Here is a 19294-nt window from a genome sequence, read left to right as displayed (position 1 = left end):
GGGGGGGGGGGGAGGAGCCTCAGGCCAGAGCTGAGCCTGGGGGTGGCAGGGTGGCTAGGCTGGCCACCCCCCACAGTTTTCAGACCTCAAGGAGTCACCACGAAATTCCATTCTCCTGACAGCAAAGAAATTGAATCACTCTCGCCAAAGCCCAGGGCCCCCACAAGAATGCTGTCAGGCTTTGTGCTGCTGTTCCCAGACAGGCAGCCGCACCCGGTGCACACGTCCCCCCCCCACCAGCGAGTGGCAAGCTGGTGGCCCGTCTCTGCCAGGCTGGGCCAGTCCCTGCTGTGCAGTTGTGCCCGCTGCCACCTGGCCTTCCGTGCAATGGGCACATCTCCCTGCTGCCTGGGGCGTCCGTGGCTGCGGGGCACTGGCTGGGAGTGCGAGTCACAGAGAGCAGAGGTGTCCCAGGGTGCAGGGGGCCCTGCCCCGGGGAGGGGCCTCATCCAGTGGGCAGCTGTCCCTCCGGGGCTTGCAGAATGCTCAGGCCTGGTGGGTACCCCTCCCCAGGGCTGCTCCTCCACCCCAGGAACGGGGTGCAGCTCACTTGCAAAGGTCTGGGGGCTGGCCAGTGGCTGGGCTGGAGGAGAGGGAGGCAGGACTGCACAGAACAGCAAGAAATGGGGCTGGACTAGTGACCAGGCACATGGACACTAGGCCAGGACTGGGACTGAGGTGAGGGGGTGCCCTGGAGGGTTTTGATGTGTTCCTGTGTGCGTGTGTGTGGGGGCACATTTCGAGCTGAGGGGTTCTGGGTGGGAGATAAATAAACCAGTAGATTGGGGACCAGGAGATGGGGGTTCCGGGGCTGCCCAAGGGAGCCAGGGGAGAGAAGGCAGTGGTGGAAGCTCTGTCTCAAAATAGTCCAGACTTGGAATGGAGGGGCACTGCTGATGGGGTGAAGCACACAGTGGCACCCAGACTTTCAGGCCAGAGAACGGGGCTGGCCTGCAGCTCAGCAGGCTGTTTGGGGGGTGAGCTGTCCAGTGGGTTCACTTTTTCTCCTGCCCACCCCCTTCTCTCCAGCTGCCTGGAGGCTCCCAGGCTGGGCTCTGGCTGATGGGGGAGGGGTTTATGGCAGGAGGTGACACCGCGGGAGCCTTGTCACTTGGGCACAGCCAGCACCATCTGCTCAGGCATCTGCCTGACTGAGGTGGCGCCTGCTAATTACCTGGGGGGGCTGGTGGCAGGAAGAGGCCTGGGAACCTCCATCCCCCAGCTCACCCAGCACAGAGGGGCTGGGGCTTCGGAGCAAATGGGCCGGAGCCCCTTGCGCAGGCATCTGCTAGGACCATTCCCTCAACAGAAATCTTCGTTTAAGGAAGTAGGTAAATAAAGACATTTTTGCAAAGCGCCTACTATGCTGCAGGCCGGTTTTCTTGCTGTTGACATTCACGCGGAGGGATGCAAACAACTGAAAATGCCTGGGCGGACAGCAGAGGGAGACGCGCAGGGGTCAGCGCTAGAGAGACAAGGGGCCAATGCACAGAGTGAGCGCGGACGGGGACCCAGTGTAACCTGGTGGTCACGGGGGCAAGGCAGGAGGGGAAAGAGGTGCAGCCAAGCGGAGAGCCGCCCCCATCTGGGCTTCCGGACGAAGCCGTAGCCTGGGGACTCAGGTCCCCGTCCCACGCTGGAGGGCCCTTGGCCACTTCCGGGCGCTCACCCCTCACCCTCCACCCAGACTGCAGGCACACATTCCTGCCGCCCCTGCGCGTGCGGGTGGGCGGGGCCGGCCGGTGGGAAGGGCCGGGGGTGGTGGCTGCCGCCGTGTGCCGCAGAGGGGGGCGGCGGGGGGGGGGCACAGCTGGGCCACATCTGGCCGGAGCACGGAAGGACCAAATGGAACGGAAGGCCGCCTTTCATCCTGTGCGGGAGGGACGACCTTAGTTTCTTCGCCACGGGGCGCCTGGAGGATTTCCGGGGACCAGCACCGCGACATTGGGCCAGGGCTCCGAGGAAATTAGCTGGGGACTGGGGGTGGAATTTGGTACAGGTGCTTTCTCGCTAGATCCTCCTGTCCCTCCCTACCTGTGGCTCAGATGGCTCCAGGATATTGAAATCTGCTGCTCTGACCCAAGCCCTCAGGCCCGCCCGGGCAGGTGTGGCCCGGTTGTTTGGCTGGCACTGGCCCATGGGGAGAAAGACAGGCTTGGTGAAGGGAAGTGCAAAGCGAGGAAGTGAGAGAGGAACTCTAGTTTAAGATTTTAGTCGTCGTGACGGTCGATAGGCTGGGTGGCGAGTGCACGTGGTGGAGCTAATGTTCCAGCAACTGGAATAGGCCGCCCACGTGACTCGGGGAGGTCGCCAGCAATCCGACCTTTGTGGACCGTCCCTGATACAGACACGGAGTTGATCGGCGGGTAGAGAAATGCTAGGAAAATCACAGCCGGGCTGCAACTCTTATCCGACTAACCTTTCTTTTTCTTTTTCTTTTTTTTGCCAAAACTCTTACCTACACTTTCTTCACCTTGTAAAAAGGTCCGCTTGAGATGAGAGGCTAAGACGGGTTTCAGGGTAAGAAGCCGCCCGCGTCTGAGCAAGGCGCCCACGAATGTCCAATCCTCGCCCGTCTCTGGGCTGGGGAGTGAAGGGCAGCAGCAGGAACGCCGATTTTCCGGCTTCACAAGGACGTCCGGAGCAGGACGCCGGAGCCCGCTGCCCCTGTCCCAGAATCTCGGTCACGGCGCCGAGGGCTCGCCCCTCCGCCGGCTGGGCGCCAGGGGGCAGCCCCCGCCGCCGCGGGCCAGCCTGGGTTCCCCCTTTAAGGCCACAGGACCGGCGGCCTTAAAGCCGCACCTCCCTCGGTTGCCCGCCCCGGTAACTCGGGAGCTGTGGGTGTGTTCGGAGCACAAAGGGCGGAGCCTGCAGCGACCTCCGGTGGGTTCCCAGACCCCTGCGGCGGCCCCACGTGGGCGCTGCGGGGCCTAGGGGGACACAAGGCGCTAGGCCCCGCCCGGAGAGGCAGTCAGCGCGTGGCGGGGGCGGGGATTCGGGGCGGGGCGTAGATGAGACCCCGCCCTCGAGGGCGGAGCCAGATCCGAGAGGTTTAAGAGGGCAGGGCGCCGGCGGTGCGCCGCTGGACGTGCTGCAGGACCCGCGGATCCCAGCGCGGGTGTGTGGGGCAGCGCTCACCCCACGATGCTCAAGCGCTGCGGCCGACGCCTGCTGCTGGGTCTGGCGGGCGCGCTGCTCGCCTGCCTGCTGGTGCTCACGGCCGACCCGCCGCCGCCCCCGGTGCCCGCCGAGCGCGGCCGGCGCGCGCTGCGCAGCCTGGCGGGCCCCGGGGGGGTGGCCCCGGTGCCAGGGCTGGAGGCGGAGGCGGCGGCGGCGGTGGCGCCCGGCGCTCTGGCACGCGAGGTGCACAGTCTGTCTGAGTACTTCAGCCTGCTTACCCGCGCGCGCCGAGACGCCGGCCGACCGCCCGGGGGCGCCTATCGTCCCGCTGACGGCCGCCCGCGGCCCCAAGCAGAGCCGCTCGCGCCCCAGGACGTCTTCATCGCGGTGAAGACCACCAAAAAGTTCCACCGCGCGCGCCTCGACCTGCTGCTGGAGACCTGGATCTCGCGCCACAAGGAGATGGTGAGCCCCCGCGGCCTGGATGGGCGGGGTGGGGGCCCAGCCGCATTCAGCCAGTGGTAGTCTCTCCCGGCGCCAGGCTGCATCTCTGTTCAGTCACCGGGAGTGTGTACCAGGAGCGACGCCCGTTCATCCCCTTCCAGCCCAGTTTTCCTGTCACGGCCACTCTCGCCAGACAGCTGTGGACGTGTAGGAAGGGACCCGTCCCCGCAAACCTCCAGAGTCCTGGATGGCGCGCACCGACCTTACACCTGCCTCCAGTGCTCGGCGTTGGTGCTCGCTGGCGCTTCTCGAACGTCGGAGCGCATCAGTAGGGCGTCATGGTCCCCAAACCTCCCCCAGGCAGGTTCTGCCTGGGGCGTCCACCCTGGGGAGAACGACTTTCCTAAGAGGTGGAATGAGGGGTGAGGATCCCTGGGCTCAGGCAGGCCCCCTCCGCAGCCCAAGTCTTTGCGTGGGTTGGGGAACAGTCATTCCAGAGGGTGCTTGGGGCTGGGGTGGGGGTGAGTGAGCCCTGGGGAATACATCCCCACAGAAAGAGAGCCCTGGGTTTGGGGTGTGAGGAGACGCTCCCCGCGCCGCGCAGGACACTGGAGCCAGGACCGTGTCCATGCACCTCCTGTGCACTGGTCTCCTGCGCGAGCTTAGCAGACACACCCCGCTTTGAAATCGCCCTCCAGGCTGCAGGAGACGGTTGCTGGGGCCCAGACGGAGTGTGGGCCCTGCCAGGGGAGGGGTGGCTAGGAGACTGAAGGGGACTGAAGGGCGTTTTGGATGAGGGTGAGGGACCCTTAAGTGGTGTGGGTACCCGGAGGAGCCACCTCACCTCTTCCTCTCTGCCTAAACCCTCCAAGTGGGAGGCCTGCTGGCTCTGCTGAGTCCCGTCCCCAGGCCGGGCCCTGGTGAGGTCATGGCGAGGCCTAGGGGGCAGGGTCCTTTTTGGTTCCGGCATGGGGAGGGGCCCCTGGGAACCCCTCAGCAGCCTCCTGGGAATGCAGCATGCTTTTCCCAGGGGCTCAGCGGGCTGGCGGGAGGGGGCATGGGTTTTGTCTGGCGGCCGGGCCGTTAGGATTCCCAGCGCGGGGCGGCTCTCACGCCGGCCTCTTGGGCAAGGTAACAAAGCCCCTTTCTCCAGTCGAGAAAGGCCTCCGGTCTCTTGTGTGCAGCTATGCGCTCCATGGGAACCGCCGCCGGCACTGGCCACTCAGGTTGCCTGGCGATGAGGGGCGCTTCCACCCCCCCACCCCGCCCAGTCCCTGACCGACGGTCCTGGTGGGGCTACATCCCTGAGACAGGCCCCTCCCCCCACCCTGCATCCCTGCTGTGTGACCTTCCGCAGCATCCATACAGCGCTGGGCTGCCTTCAGCCCTGAGCACTTCTGGTTTGGACTTTGGGGGCTTCCTCCAGCAGGAGGGATGGGGTCGAGGGTCACAGGTGCCAGTCCCAGCCCGACTGGGCGGTCCTGAGTGAGACCTGGGGCCTCTCTGGGCCTCAGTCTCCCGGTCTGAACCTGGGGAAGCTCCATCTCTGCAGGTGGAGGGAGTTCACCCCAGGAGCACGCAGTGTGCAGGTGAGGCCTCACTCCCACCCTGACGCAGAGCCACTCAGGTTTCCATCCTGACCACTGACCCCAGCCGGGCAAGGCCAGGTCTGCCCCCAGCATCAGTTCCTGTGTCCCCGAGAGCAGCAGCCCCCACTGTGGAGGGTCCGCCTCCCGGCCCCAGCTCAGGGTGACTCAGACCTGTCTGAGGGAGGAGAATCCAGGAAGCCAGGGCTGCGGTGGGGAAACCCGGACAGGCTGTGCGAGCCTGAGTGGGCATCTGACCCACGAGAAGGGAGCCGGGGGAACTTCCTGGAGGAGGTGCCTCTTGAGCTAGACTGAGAGTAGAAAATGCCCAGAAAGAGCCCGTCGGGGATTATGAACACATGCTAAGGGGTTGTCTAAGCAACTGCCAGCTATTGCAGTGACTGTGGGGGTCCCGGCAGGAATGGTCACTGTGTGGGGCCTGGAAGTCTGGGAGCAGGGGTCGGGCCTTTGGCCCACATGGTCCTCCCTCACCCCGCCCAGCCGCGAGTTGGCCAGGCTGCGGTGGCAGCGGCCACAATGGTCGAGGGAGAGCTTGGCATCCTGTGTTTCTTTGAATCGCAGCCCCAGGAACAATGCCGCTTCCTGTGGGTGTCCCCCTCCCCCACCCACCCTCACCAGCCCTGCCGCCCTGATCTTCCTCCTCCTGCCCCTTGTCAGGGAAGTGGGGGGGGGCCAGGGATGTCTGGGTCCCTGGAAGGCAAGGCGGGCTGGATTAGCAACCCCTCTGTCCCAGGGCAGGACCCCGGCCCGGAGGCTGCCCCTCTCTGGCCTCAGTTTCCCCATTGGCACACTCGGGTCGTAACAGTGCCCAGGGGCACATGTGAGTTCTGGTTACACCCACTCTACTGAGCGGGAATCCACTCTGAGTGGCGGGTGAGGCCTGCAGCCCTTCCCCTCTGCTGGCTGCCCTGATGTGGGCAGACAAGAGGGCCAGTGCCCCTCCCACAGCCCCACCCTGCCAAGCACTCCTCCCGGCCGGGCAGCCCGGCTCTCCCGAACAAAGGTGACTTCAATCTGTGTAGCCTTGGGCCTGGGTTTTAGGGCGCCACCAAGCGCGGGAGAACAGGCCTCTCTTGATCTCATTAAGAAAGCATTTTCCTTTTAATCCAGTGTCTGTACGGACGGCCTCAGCCTCCCACGGCATTCCTGGGCTGAGATGCTGGGGAGCGGGCGGGGGGCTGGGTGCGAGTCTGTGCGTGCGGGCTGCCCTGGGGCGTCTGGCCGCTCTGTGAGGAAGGCTGTGTGGGGAGCCTGCCACCCCCAGCCCTAAGCCATGATCCCCAGCTTGTGGCCACACCTGAGTGTGTGCTCAGGTCTGGGGTCAGACTGGGCAAGGAGCTGGGGCCGCCCAGGTGAGGTGGGCACCCTTGGTGGGCCCTAAGTCCCTGGGTGTGCACAGTGGGCCAGGCCTGCACATGCCAGATCCTCCCTGAGACCCATTTGTACACAGAAGGAAACCGAGTCCTGTCAGGCGTGGAGGTGGAGGTGGGGGATCTCCTGTAACTGGCGCTCAGAGCAGCTCCCCTGGCCCCAGGCTTTGCAGTCAGCCGGGCCTGGGTGCGCCCCGGCGGCACGCGCTGGGCGGGCTGGGCAGAGGAAGGAACATTCCTCCCGTGTGCCGACCGGCCCAGGCGGGCGCCGGCAGCTCCTGGCCCCGCCCTGTGGCCCCCACCTCTTCCAAGGCATGATCCTGGCAGGGGCGGCCTTGTTTGGGCACAGGTGGAGCCTTGATGTGACTGAAGCCAGGCCCGTCTTCCAGCCCCATTTCCAGCCCCGGGAGGGGGTGCTGGGCAGCACAGGGTGCCAGGGGCACTGCTCCGTGGGCTGGGCACGTGCGGCTTCCCTCTTCCTCTTGGACCGTCAGCGTCTCCAGAGACCAGCGGTGGCTGCTTTGGCTCAGAAGGTGACCTGCCCACTGGTCACCCAGCCAGGGATGTGGGGGTCCCAGCTTGATGGCCCAGCCCTGAGGACTGTGGTGCTGTGGCCGTACCTTGCACCCAGGCCGGCCCAGTTAACCAGGCCAGCTGTATGATAATGGGCAGTATGGCCAATCTCACTTAACGCGGCCGAGTTAAGGCCTGCCCGGCACCCCTCGCCCGAAGCCGGGACAAAGCTGGCGGACAATGCCTGGTGATTCATCCTCCCTCCAGGCCCTTTGTCCGCCAGGACTTGGCAGCCGCCCAGCGGAGGCCTTTGTCCTCGACTGATTGAGACTTGGCTTCCCAAAGCCGACCTCCTCCGCCCGTCCCCACCACCCTCTGCCCCCTCCCCCAGGTCGGTCGCTGTGTCAATAAGGGTGTGTGCCCGGCCAGGTGCACTGGGCGGGCCTGGAACCGGTTACCTGCCGGGCGGCGGTGGGCGGGGCGCCCCACCTGGCTCGTGCCAATAGAGCTGCTGGGTGACCCTGGGCCCAGCTGTCGGCTAGAGGGCTGGGGTCTGCAAAAGCCCCAGCCTTGGGTCCCCTCTGTGTGCCTGGGGAAACCGAGGCCCAGAGAGGGGTGGGGCACGGGTGTGACTGGGTTGCAGCTGCCGGATGGCCAGGAGGCTCAGCCCCGAACCTGAACCCTGGTGGGACCCGGCGGTGGCCCCACAGTGGGGGACTCAGCCGCCTGTTCAAGGCCACATTTCTTCTTACAGACGTTCGTTTTCACCGACGGGGAAGACGAGACCCTGGCCAGGCACACGGGTGAGCCGGGACTGGGGAGGTGCGGGGGCTCCACTCCCAGGAGGAAGTTGTCCCCCCATCCTCTCCCCTCCGGAGAGGTCGCAGAGGCCACGGGCAGTTTACTCAACTGGTTTGCTCAGTGCCCCGCCCCACCACTTGCCCCCCCCAATTCTCATGCAAATGAGGCCCTTTCAGCTCCCAGGCCCCTTTGAGCTGCCGTGGCCCCTTTGAGCAACAGGTGGCCGGTGCTGGGAAAAAGCCGCCTGAATGGGTAGGGGCGGGGCCAGCGGCGGGGACGGGGTTGGGCTGAAGGGGGGGGCCATCACCAGGCCTGTGTCTCACACGGGGAGGGGGCTGAGCGGGGAGCCTAGTGCAGGGCGGGCTGTTCGAGGAACCCAAGGCGCCTGCCCAGGATGGAGAGCCCCCGCCCTCTGGTGCTTTGCTCCCCTGGCTGCTGTGTGAGCCCAGGCCAGGCTGTCTTCTCTCTCGGACTGAGCTAGAGCCCCCTGTCCACAGGCAACGTGGTCAACACTAACTGCTCGGCCGCCCACAGCCGCCAGGCCCTGTCCTGCAAGATGGCAGTGGAGTACGACCACTTCATCGAATCGGGGAGGAAGTGAGTGTGGGCCTCCAGCTGGGCCCCTCCCACCCCTTGCCCAGATCGGACCCCACTCGGGTCCCCTGACTGTCCGGCTTGCCCCCAGGTGGTTCTGCCATGTGGATGACGACAACTATGTCAATGTTCGGGCCCTGCTGCGCCTACTGGCCAGCTACCCCCACACGCAGGACGTGTACATCGGCAAGCCCAGCCTGGACAGGCCCATCCAGGCCACGGAGAGGGTCAGCGAGAACAAGATGGTGAGCGGTCTGTCCGTGCATGCCTGAGCCAGCTGGGAGGAGGCCGAGGGTCTCTCAGCCTGTGGTAGGGGGGGGTCTCACCACGGTGCCCCATGTTGCAGCGTCCTGTGCACTTCTGGTTCGCCACGGGTGGGGCTGGCTTCTGCATCAGCCGCGGGCTGGCCCTGAGGATGAGCCCTTGGGCCAGGTGAGTGCCCAGGGGCCCAGGGGTGCAGGGGAGGCTGCTGGAAGGGCCAGGTGGCTCTAGGTCTTGAGGTTCCCCCAAGTGGGGTCTGGCTTGTTCACGGCCCAGAAGGGGTGCTCCTGACCTCACGTGTAGGCTGAGCTGTGGTCGGTCCCCAACATGTCCACTTCCTGGCAGCAGGCACCAGGGTGTTAGCACCCAGGGCCAAGGGCCACTGGGCAGGGCACCTTGCTGCACCAGCACCTCCCGACCACCAGGAAATCATCAGGTTGGCACAGAGCGGGGCGCCGCATTGGGGCTCAGGGAGGGACGGGAGAGCTGCCAGCAGAGAGCCCCTCAGGGACCCAGACATGGGCAGCGCCCTACTCCCTGGGGCTCATCTGCCCCTCCTCCGAGCCCAGCTCCCTCACTCTGTGCAGCCCCTGGCTGGCAGGGTTCTGCCCAGCGCCCAGTGGGCAGCGGGCTCCTGCCTCTGCTCACGTTGCAGCCCTTCGCTCCCGCAGCGGGGGCCACTTCATGAGCACGGCGGAGCGGATCCGGCTGCCGGATGACTGCACGGTGGGCTACATCGTGGAGGCGCTGCTGGGGGTGCCCCTCATCCGCAGCGGCCTGTTCCACTCCCACCTGGAGAACCTGCAGCAGGTGCCCACCTCGGAGCTTCACGAGCAGGTGCGCCCACCCGGATGGCGGCAGGGGGAGGGCGGAGAGCGGGGCTCGCTGTGAAGACTCGGAGGTCAGGGAAGGCCACCCAGACCCCCAAAGATCCCTGCCACACGGACCCACTCAGAACCTCATGTCCATCCTGCTGAGGTCCGTCTCCAGCTCGACACGCCTGCTCTGTGCCCCTCGGGTCTTTCCCTATGTCAGTGGGTGCTCTCGCGGGTGGTGCTCTGCACCTTACTTTTCAGGTGCATGGAGCAGGTGGGGCATGGCGCCCTGTGCCCAGTGGCCTTCCTTCTTGGTCTGAGAGGTGTAGGCAGGGCTGCCCCCCAACCTCTGGTTAAGAGCCAGAGCGGGGCACTGGGGCCCTGCCTGGCATCACCCTGCCCCTCTCCACACAGGTGACCCTGAGCTATGGCATGTTTGAGAACAAGCGGAATGCGGTCCATGTGAAGGGGCCCTTCTCGGTGGAGGCCGACCCGTCCAGGTGAGGGTGTCGAGGCCCACTCGAGGCAGGGGCTCGCCAAGGGTTGGTGCCCTGGGGGTCTGGCAGCGTTGGAGCCGGATGTCCCTTGGCATTTCGACTATAAAGTGTGCCCCCGGGACCCCTGCTCGGGGCAGAGGGGGTCCCTCCGCCCACATGGACCAGCCCTGCACTCTGTCCCCACAGGTTCCGGTCTATCCACTGCCACCTGTACCCGGACACACCCTGGTGTCCCCGCACCACCATCTTCTAACAGCCTCAGCTGAGACCCCGTCCCCGGGCACCCCTGGTATCCAAAGGGCCTGGGGACCCCCGTTGTGCCCCCTGGTCCCGTTGTTCACGGGACCCGGGGCTGTGCCTCTGCCTGTGTGCCGGCGCCTGTCTGCATCGCAGACCGCTGGCCGTCCCGCTCTGCCCATGAGCAGGCCCAGGCCCAGCCTACCTTCGCCTTCTGAAGTCAGCGGGCTCTGGAGCCAGGCCCGGGAAGGGTTCACGTGAAAGGTCACTTTGGGGGCAGTTGTACATTACTCTTGGGTCGTCGGGATGCCCTGCCCTGCGCTGGGCTGGCACATGCCTCCGAACCCCCAGGACAGTTGAGTCCTGCAAGAGGCTGGGTTTGGGGGTCAGCAGCCCAGTCTCCTCTTCCCTCTTGAGCTCTGGCCTGGGCACCTTAGCTCAGGGTGACAGTGGCCTTTGCCCAGGTCCGGCAGCCCCAGAAGCCCCCACCCAGTGGCTGTGTGGCCAGGGTTCAGGGGCTCCCCCAGCCCTCTGGATGGGGGTCTTCCCAACCCGCTCTCTCCTTTGTCTCCCCAAGAAGGGGGCCAGAGCTGAGCACGTTATCTCCTCTCCAAAGTAGAGAGAAAGTCGCCCATAGTGGGTGTGTCTGTACATATTGTGACAGTATTTTTTTACTGTGTTTGTTTTTCAAAAGAGGGTGAGTAAAAAGGCCGGTGTTTCTGTCTTTGTTTTCGGGGAGCGAGGGAGGGTGTTATCACTTTTCTGTGGATTAGAAAAAGCAGAAGTCACATTGGGATCCCCTCTGAGGCTGAAGCCAAGATGTCCATGCTCCGTGTATTTATGTGTCCAGGCACCAACTCTCCCTGGCGACCTGGGTCCCGCCTCCCGCTGGGCGCACCTGGCCCTGGCGTGTGTTCTGTCTCCTGTTTATGTTTCTGCAAAGACATAGCTAGGAAAGCGGACAAAAGGGAAAAGTTCTCAGGGAATCCAAGTGTGGTTGCTATGGTGACGTCCTTTGCTGTGAATAAAGGTGCTCTTTGGGGCCATGTTCTTTGAGGGGTCCTGGTCTGTCTGAGGTCTGCACATAAGTGGGGAGGCGGGCAGAGGACGGTCTTGCTGTGGTCTGGCCTGGGCCCCCTGACCTGGCTGCACAGCCATCTGCGTGTCCACAGAGGTTACATTACTTGTCCCATTTTGCAGATGGGGAAACTGAGGCTTGGAGTGGGTGGTGTCCAAGGTCTGGTAGCTGGGGTGGTGAAGAGCTCAAACCCCAGGGGCCAAGTGGGCCCTGGACCTTGGCCGTCCCCCCTGCCGGAACTCTCTGAAAGAACTCTGCCCCCTGTCCCCCCAGGTCCCTGGAGCTGGGCAGGGACTCAGACTGCCCTTTTCTGTCAGAGAAGCTCTGAGGGCTCTCAGCACCTTGAAGCTGGGGAATTCCCTACCCACTCTGCTGCAGGGACTGGGGCAGCCCTCACTTCCTCTTCCCCCCACAGCCGGGGCCTCCAGCTGCCCCCAGTGGGCCTGGGCTCCCAGCTCCCTCCTCCTGCCTTCACTCTGCCCCAAGCTCCCCCCTTCCCCCTCCCCACCCTGCACCACATCACAGTGGAGAGCCATCTCCAGCCCCCACCCTGACCGTCCCCAGCAGAATGCCAGCCCAACCCCCATTGGCCCCAGGCTCTTACAAACAACCTTGGCTAGTGGCTGGCCTGGGCAGACAGGACCCCACCTTGCCATGGACAGGTCTGAGTGCCGTGTGTGGCTTCCAGAAGGCCATGGACAGTGAATGGGACAGTGGGAGGGAAGGAGTGACCTCACTCACACAGAGGCCCCTGTGTTTGGATACCACTGTGTGCCCTGCCAGGGGTGGGGGCGTGTGTAGAAGCGGCCCCATCTCACGGGGTGGTGAGGGGAAGTGACACAGCAGCCCCGAGTGTGGGCAGAGGCCCTGGGCCCCCTTCCTGCCCGGGTGACTCAGAGGTGCCTTTTGCGGGTAGGACCAGGCCCCGGGGCCTGCCTCTGGCAGCCGGCATCTCCCTGTCTGTGGACCAGGTGGGGCCCCAGGTGCAGGTGTGGCAGATACAGCCTTCATCAGCCTTGGGGCTGTCCCAACTGTCCCTGAGTGTGTGCGTGGGGGCACTGGGTTGGGACAACAGAGCAGAGGGAGGGGAGGCCCTGCCCCTCCCAGAGGCTCCACCTGGCCTCCAACTGGGCAATGGGGACAAAGGTAAGTGCAGCGGAGCTGCTGGTGCTCTGGGCCTGGGAGGGGACCCAGAGGAGCCCAGGCCAATGGTGCTGAGGCCCTGTCCTCTAAACGAGAAGCTGAGGGTTGGACAGGAAGGGGAAGCTCTCTGTCCTCCAAGGGGGGAGCAAGGCCTCCCCCATCAGATGAGTCACGGTGCCAGAAGAGGCGACCTCAGCATGCCCCACCCTCGGGGGTTCATGGTCCCCAGCCCACACACTGGGTGGTGGCCAGTTGGGCAGGGTCCCCACTGGGTCGAGGGGCTCCCCGTCCCCCAGCCTGGCAGGTCCCCAACTGCTGGTCAGTTGTAGCCTTTCAAAAGTAAAACGTGAAACCTCCATGCCCAGTGGGTGGGTGGGGGTGGGGCTGCTGGTGCTCACCTCCCACTGGCCGGCTTCTGGGCTGCCAAGTCTGAGAGGGACTGAGGGGTGCCAGGGTGGGGCCCCTCTTTGCTCAGTTTGAACTTCCTTCCCACTGGGCTGACGTGACCAGCTTCCGTTGAGGCATCTGGACTGGAGCAGGGGTCCCTGCCAAGCTTTGGAGCGCAGAGGGGGGCACTCCAGGTCACAGGCCCCAGCATAGGTGGGTGGGTGGCCCCTATCCATCAAGAGGCCTGCAAGGCTGGGGGACGGGGCAGTTGGGGTCTCTGGGTCCCTGGCCCAGGTGGCCCAGCCAGGAGCAAGAAGGACCTTCCATGGTTCGGTGAGGCTGGACCCTGCAGGTGGCTGTGGCCCGTCCTCCCTCTCTGACGCTGGGGTCTGATGGTAGCTAGGGGGCCAGGGCCAGCCGCACGCTTTAGTGGGACCAGGTGGTGGTCTCATTGCTGCCCAGGCCTGTCTGCCCCACCCCAGCCTCGCCAATCGCTTGGAGGGGTCCCCTGCGGTGCCCTCTCCGGGCCCTGGGCCGCACACATGGGAGGCACTGGGTGTATGGCTAGGAGGTACCCAGGCCCCTGGAGGTTACCATGCTGAGTCTGGGGGCTGGGGGAGTCCCACGGCCCACACCCCACACCTCAGGCCTCCAGGTCCTCTTCTCTACAGCACAACGCGGACCTTGGGCGCCACCTGCTGGCCGGAGGTGGTGTCTTCTCTGCCCCTCTGAATCCAGCTTTCCTAGGGACCTGGGTCCAGACCTGGGGGGCGGGGGGTCAGGGCCCCCAAAGGGTGGGGTGGGGAGGCCCTTGCCGCAGCCTGCAGCCCCATCCTTGCTCTTAAAAATCTACATCATGAATATTTTTTAAAAATAATTTTAGTAATTTTTTAATTGATCATGCTATTACAGTTGCCCCATTTCGCCCCCTTTATTCCCCTCTGCCCTTCACCCTCCTCCCACCGCATCTCCCCCCTTAGTTCATGTCCACGGGCTGCACATGTCTTTGCACATGTGCAGGTGTCTTTGGCTTCTCCGTTTTCTATACTGTTCCTAACCTCACCATCTGTTTTGTACCTACCACTGATGCTTCTTATTCCCTGCACCTTCCCCCCTTCTCCCTCTCCCCCCCTGCTGCTAACGCTCCATGTAATCTCCATTTCTGTGATTCTGTTCCCGTCTAGCGGTTTGCTTAGTTTGTTTTTGTTTTAGGTGTGGTTGTTAATAACTGAGTTTGTTGTAATTTTACTGTTCATATTTTTATCTTCTTTTTCTTAGATAAGCCCCTTTAACATTTCATATAATAAGGGCTTGGTGATGATGAACTCCTTGAACTTGACGTTATCTGAGAAGCACTTTTCTGCCCTTCCATTCTAAATGAAAGCTTTGCTGGATAGAGCAATCTTGGATGTAGGTCTTTGGATTTCATGACTTGGAAAACTTCTTTCCAGCCCCTTCTTGCCTGTAAGGTCTCTTCTGAGAAATCAGTTGACAGTCTGATGGGAACTCCTTTGTAAGTAACTGTCTCCTTTTCTCTTGCTGCTTTTAAGATTCTCTCCTTATCTTCAATCTTGGGTAATGTAATTGTGATGTGCCTTGGTGTGTGCTTCCTTGGGTCCAACTTTTTTGGCACTCTCTGAGCTTCCTGGACCTCCTGGAAGTCTATTTCCTTTGCCAGATTGGGGAGGTTCTCCTTCATTATTTTTTCAAATAAGTTTTTAATTTCTTGCTCGTTCTTGTCTCCATCTGGTACCCCTGTGATTTGGATGTTGGGACATTTAAAGTTGTCCTGGAGGTTCCTAAGCCTCTCCTTTTTTTTTTTTGAATTCTTGTTTCTTAATTCTGTTTGAATGTTTATTTCTTCCTTCTGGTCCAAACTGTTGATTTGAGTCCTAGTTTCCTTCCCTTCACTGTTGGTTCCCTGTATATTTTTCTTTTTAAAAATATTTTATTTATTTATTTTCAGAGAGAAGGGAAGGGAAGGAGAGAGGGATAGAAATATCATTGTGTGGTTGCCTCTCATGCACCCCCTACTGGGCACTGACCTTCAACCCAGGCATGTGCCCTGACTGAAAATTGAACCGGGAACCCTTGGTTTGCAGCCTGCACTCAAATCCACTGAGCTACACCAGCCAGGGCCCTGTATATATATTTTTCTATATTTCACTTTGCATAGCCTTCACTCTTCCCTCTATTTTGTGACCATACTCAACCATTTCTGTGAACATCCTAATTACCAGTGTTTTGAACTCTGCATCTGATAGGTTGGCTATCTCTTTATCTCTTAGTTCAGGAGTGTCAAACTCATTGTCACTGGGGCCACATCAGCGTCACAGTTGCTTTCAAAAGGCCAATGTAATTTTAGGACTGTATAAATGTTACTGCTCCTTAACTAGGGGCAAGGAGCTCGGTGCTGCTGCCGGCTAGAAACAAGGTGGAGGGCCGGATTCGGCCCGCGGGCCTTGTGTTTGCCACCTGTGACTTACTTGAATTTTTTTTTGGAGCTTTGATCTGTTCTTTCATTTGGGTCATTTTTTTTTTCTTGATGTACCTGTTACGTATGAAGGGAGGCGCCTTAGATGTTCACCAGGGTGGGGCAACCCAGGTCACTGTGTTGTGGCACTGTCTGTGGGGAGGGGTCCGAGAGGGAACAATGCCACTTGCTTAGCTCTTTTCTGGATTTCAGTTACTTCCCCTGCTACCCACAAGCAACTGGGCCCTCCTGGTGCTGATTTCCCCGCGGGTGGGTTTGTGTACGTTCTAGGACCCTGTGGGTCTCCCCAACAGACTTTCCTGTGAGGCTGGGAGTTTCTCCCAGTGCCACCACCCCACAGGTGTTTTCAGTCAGAGGTCTGAGGCTTTAATTCCCTGAGCTGAGCCCTGGGTTGTGTGGTCTGTTTCGCTCTCCAGTTGTTCCTCCCAATTTATCCACACGCGAATCTGGGACTGTCCGGTCCGCAACCCGCCCCCTCGCTGGGTCAGCCAGCTGTTGCTGCCTTGCTGTGAGTCCTCTCTGCCCTGCTGCCCGTCTCCACCCCTCCTACCATCTGGATGAATGTTTCTTTAACCCCTTTTGTTGTCAGACTTCCATACAGTTGTATTTTCTGGCAGCTCTGGTTGATTTTTGTTATTAAGTTTGTCATCGTTCTTCTTTTTGTTGTGTGAGGTGGTGTGGTGTATCTCTCTATGTCTCCATCTTGGCCGGAAGTCCTCTAAATAAATTTTTAAATTTTTTTATTTACTTAATTATAGAGGGAGGGAGAAAGAGAAGGAAGGGAAACATCCATGTGTGGTTGCTTCTCACGCGCCCCCTACTGGGGACCTGGCCTGTAACCCAGGCATGTGCCCTGACTGGGTATTGAACCAGGGACTCTTTGGTTTGCAGGCCAGCTCTCAACCACTGAGCCACACCAGCCAGAGAGGATCTTTGTTATTTCTGAAAGCTCTGTGTGTTGTTCTGCTCAGCTTTTGTTCACCCTGTAGCTTAAAATTTGCCCTATTTTGCCCTGGCTGGAGTAGCTCAGTGGATTGAGTGCGGGCGTGCGAACCAAGGGATTGCAGTTTGATTCCCAGTCAGGGCACATGCCTGGGTTGCAGGCCAGTTCCCAGCAGGGGACACATGAGAGGCAACCACGCATTGATGTTGCTCTCCCTCTCTCCTTCCCTTCCCCTCTAAAGATAAATAAAATCTTCAAAAAAAAAATCTTGTTTTAAAATTTGCCCTATTTCTGGCACCCTGTCTTGCTCTTTTTTAAAGTAATATTTATTTATTTATTTTTAGCGAGGGGAAGGGAAGGAGAAAGAGAGGAAGAGAAACATTGATGTGAGAGACAAACATCGATTGGCTGCCTCTCCAACTCTGCTTTTAGAGTTCCTTCCCCTTTCCCAACATGCTTTACAGAGCTGCAGGCACTTCCATACCAAGTACCCTAAAATAGGTGAGCAGCCCTGGCTAGGGCTCAGTGGATTGAGCTTCAGCCTGCGGACCAAAAGGTTGCCAGTCCGATTCCCAGTCAGGGCACATGCCCAGGTTCCTGACCAGGTCTCCAGTTGGGGGCGTGTGAGAGGCAACCGTGGATGTTTCTCTTCCTATCTCTCTCCCTTCCCTCCAATAAATAAATAAATAAATTCAAGAAACCCAAGTGGGCAGACCGCATTTCTCTGATGCGGAGTGACGAGGAGCAGCTGCTGGCCTCATAGCACCGGGACACCACAGGGGCTGTGGCACCGTCTCTCGCCCCAGCAGTCTGGGTCTGTACCTCAGCCCTTGTGTTGACCAGCTCTGCCCCCTGACTGCCCAGAGCCTCTCTGACCTTTGGTGACCTGTGAAGATGCTGGCACCAGACACTCCTGAGCGCTTTCCTTTGGTCACCCTGGAGGAAACTCGAGAGGACAGCTGCTCTGTTTTCCTGGGTTTCTCGGTGCCAGTGATGAGTGCAAGGTCTCTGTGATTTCCGGCCTTGGAGATCGGAGATTGTTCCCGCCTCGTGGTGATACAGCCTGTTCTGACCGATATGTGAACCACTGTTGACAGTTCTTGGATATACCACTGAAAGCATTTTAGCAACTTTTTTGAAAGGTCCTAAGCAGGACTTGGAAATTCTTACGTTTTTGTCCGCTGACTGGGAGAGCCCTGGCCTGCAGGCACGTGGGTGCCAGCAGCCCCCAGCTTTGGCATTGGGTGCTCCAGTCCTGCTGGTTGGTGTAGCCGGGGTTCTCGTGTTCCCAAATGGAGGGTGGTCTGTGTGATACCTGAGACCCAAAGACGGAGGGACAGTCTTCCTAGACCTAGATTCCTGCTGTTAATCAAAAGGTCTCAGAAATCCGAAATTCCGTCTGCTATTCACTCGTCCCTGAGTGACACAGAAACAGTGTCAGGATTAGCCTTCCAAGCGAGGCTCTGAAGCAGCGGAGGCAGCCAGACGAGTCCCATGCACCCGCCTCCAGAACTTTCCAACCTTTAGAGGCATCAGAGTCCCTCCTTGGGCCATGCAGGACCAGTCACTCATTCTCATTTCTTTCCAGAACACCCTCATTTCTTCCTCTAATACCCACTTTGCTCTGCGTGGAGTGAGAATACTGTTCCTCCATTCATTTCAGTTCAGTCGGGAACTACCATGTGGGACCTCCCCCAGCCACTCGTGTTCCCCCGCAACCCTCCTTCCTCTCCACGACAGAGACCTGGATACCTAGAAATTACTCAAGATAATGTTTGAGGGAATAAAGCAAACTTAACAACACAGAGCACTGGTCTTCTTCCTGGCCTGCACATTGGAATCATCTGGGGGGTATTTTTTTTTTAAATCCCAAGTCCAGGCCACACCGCAGACCGATTACATCAGAACTCAGGGTGAGCTCCAGGCAGAGTGTATCTGAACACTCCCCAGCAGGAGCCGGGACCACAGAGGTCCAGGATGTGTGACCATAGGCTGCCATTCTGGAATAATGTCTAATTTCATGCTTGTATAGTACTTTAGTTTCCAAGGTGCAGTGTACTTTTATACATTTAATAAAGATCTTATAACCTCCTGGGGGCAGACATATGTAAGAAATAATACCATGAAGTTAGCTGTGCGTGTGTATGTGGCTGGGGAGGAGAGGGGAGACCCTGGGAGTGGGGGAGAGTGCTGAGCATGTCATTGGTGGAACAGCAGCTGAAAGGAAGCTAGGGTGGCGGGGGTGCGGGAGGAAGCAGCACAAGATGGGAGTGCATGTCTCTGGACCCTGCGGTGTCCCACTGTGATTTGGGAAATATGATTATTTGCCCATGTGGAGAGGGGGGACAGAGCTTCCTGGGTTATGGGTGTGTGTGTGTGTAGCATCACTGAGTGTGCCAGCTCACGTCGATGTCCTGGGCTGCTGGGGCCAGAGGTCCTAAGCTGGTGGCCGGTGAGGCAGGGATCTAGATACTTGGGGACCCTTCCTAGGACCCGAAGACATGTCTGGGCTTCTGGGTGCTGTAACTCCTCGGGGTCCGCAGGCATCCCCCCTGGCAGGTCCAGGTGCTGACTTTGGAGACGAGGCCCTCCCCGACGGAGCACTACCAGCCGCTCCAGCTTCCTCTTCTGCCACTTCTGCCCCCTCCCTTTTTAGTTCAGGGGGACCACGGGCGTTTGCCGCTCTTCCCAGCCGCAGAGCCTTTGCGCCCCTCCTTCTTCCTCTGCCTCCATAACCCGCTCTCCCTCCATAACCCGCTCTCCCTCCCTGACCCCGGGCTCCCTCGTCCCGGAGGGCCGGGACCCCTCATCAGCCTTGGCGGGCACAACCAGGGCGCTTCCTCCGTGTGAGCCCTCAGTATCCGGAAGGCACCTGGCGCACCTATTTCCCCCAAGCACCCAGCACAGGCCGGTCTGACCTCCAGCGGCGGCCGGCAGACTGGAGCGGGGGAGGGAGTGGAAGGCAAGCGCAGGGACGTAGGAGCGACAGC

At 60.7% G+C, this 19294-nt stretch overlaps 1 protein-coding gene across 1 annotated transcript; it reads left to right on the top strand.

Annotated features, from left to right (window-relative positions):
- Positions 1-1827: 1827 nt before the first annotated feature.
- On the top strand, positions 1828-11315 carry LFNG (LFNG O-fucosylpeptide 3-beta-N-acetylglucosaminyltransferase). Its single transcript, XM_037137904.2, has 8 exons — positions 1828-3585; positions 7809-7857; positions 8353-8452; positions 8541-8694; positions 8796-8881; positions 9382-9547; positions 9940-10025; positions 10209-11315. The coding sequence occupies exons 1-8, from the start codon at positions 3145-3147 to the stop codon at positions 10273-10275; spliced, it is 1149 nt and encodes a 382-aa protein (XP_036993799.2). The 5' UTR covers positions 1828-3144; the 3' UTR covers positions 10276-11315.
- Positions 11316-19294: the final 7979 nt, after the last annotated feature.

The sequence above is a fragment of the Artibeus jamaicensis genome, unplaced genomic scaffold (assembly GCF_021234435.1).
Source record: "Artibeus jamaicensis isolate MK-2021 breed Jamaican fruit bat unplaced genomic scaffold, CSHL_Jam_final scaffold_3151, whole genome shotgun sequence".
NCBI classification, from domain to species: Eukaryota; Metazoa; Chordata; class Mammalia; order Chiroptera; family Phyllostomidae; genus Artibeus; species Artibeus jamaicensis.
This window is presented reverse-complemented; position numbering and strand designations above follow the sequence as displayed.

What these genes read in the sequence shown, in the direction of transcription:
- LFNG (XM_037137904.2), top strand. Translation starts at nt 3,145, where the DNA reads ATGCTCAAGCGCTGCGGCCGACGCCTGCTGCTGGGTCTGGCGGGCGCG. An exon ending in TCTCGCGCCACAAGGAGATG is followed by an intron (nt 3,586 to 7,808) that starts GTGAGCCCCCGC and finishes TTCTTCTTACAG; the next exon opens with ACGTTCGTTTTCACCGACGG. An exon ending in AGGATGAGCCCTTGGGCCAG is followed by an intron (nt 8,882 to 9,381) that starts GTGAGTGCCCAG and finishes TCGCTCCCGCAG; the next exon opens with CGGGGGCCACTTCATGAGCA.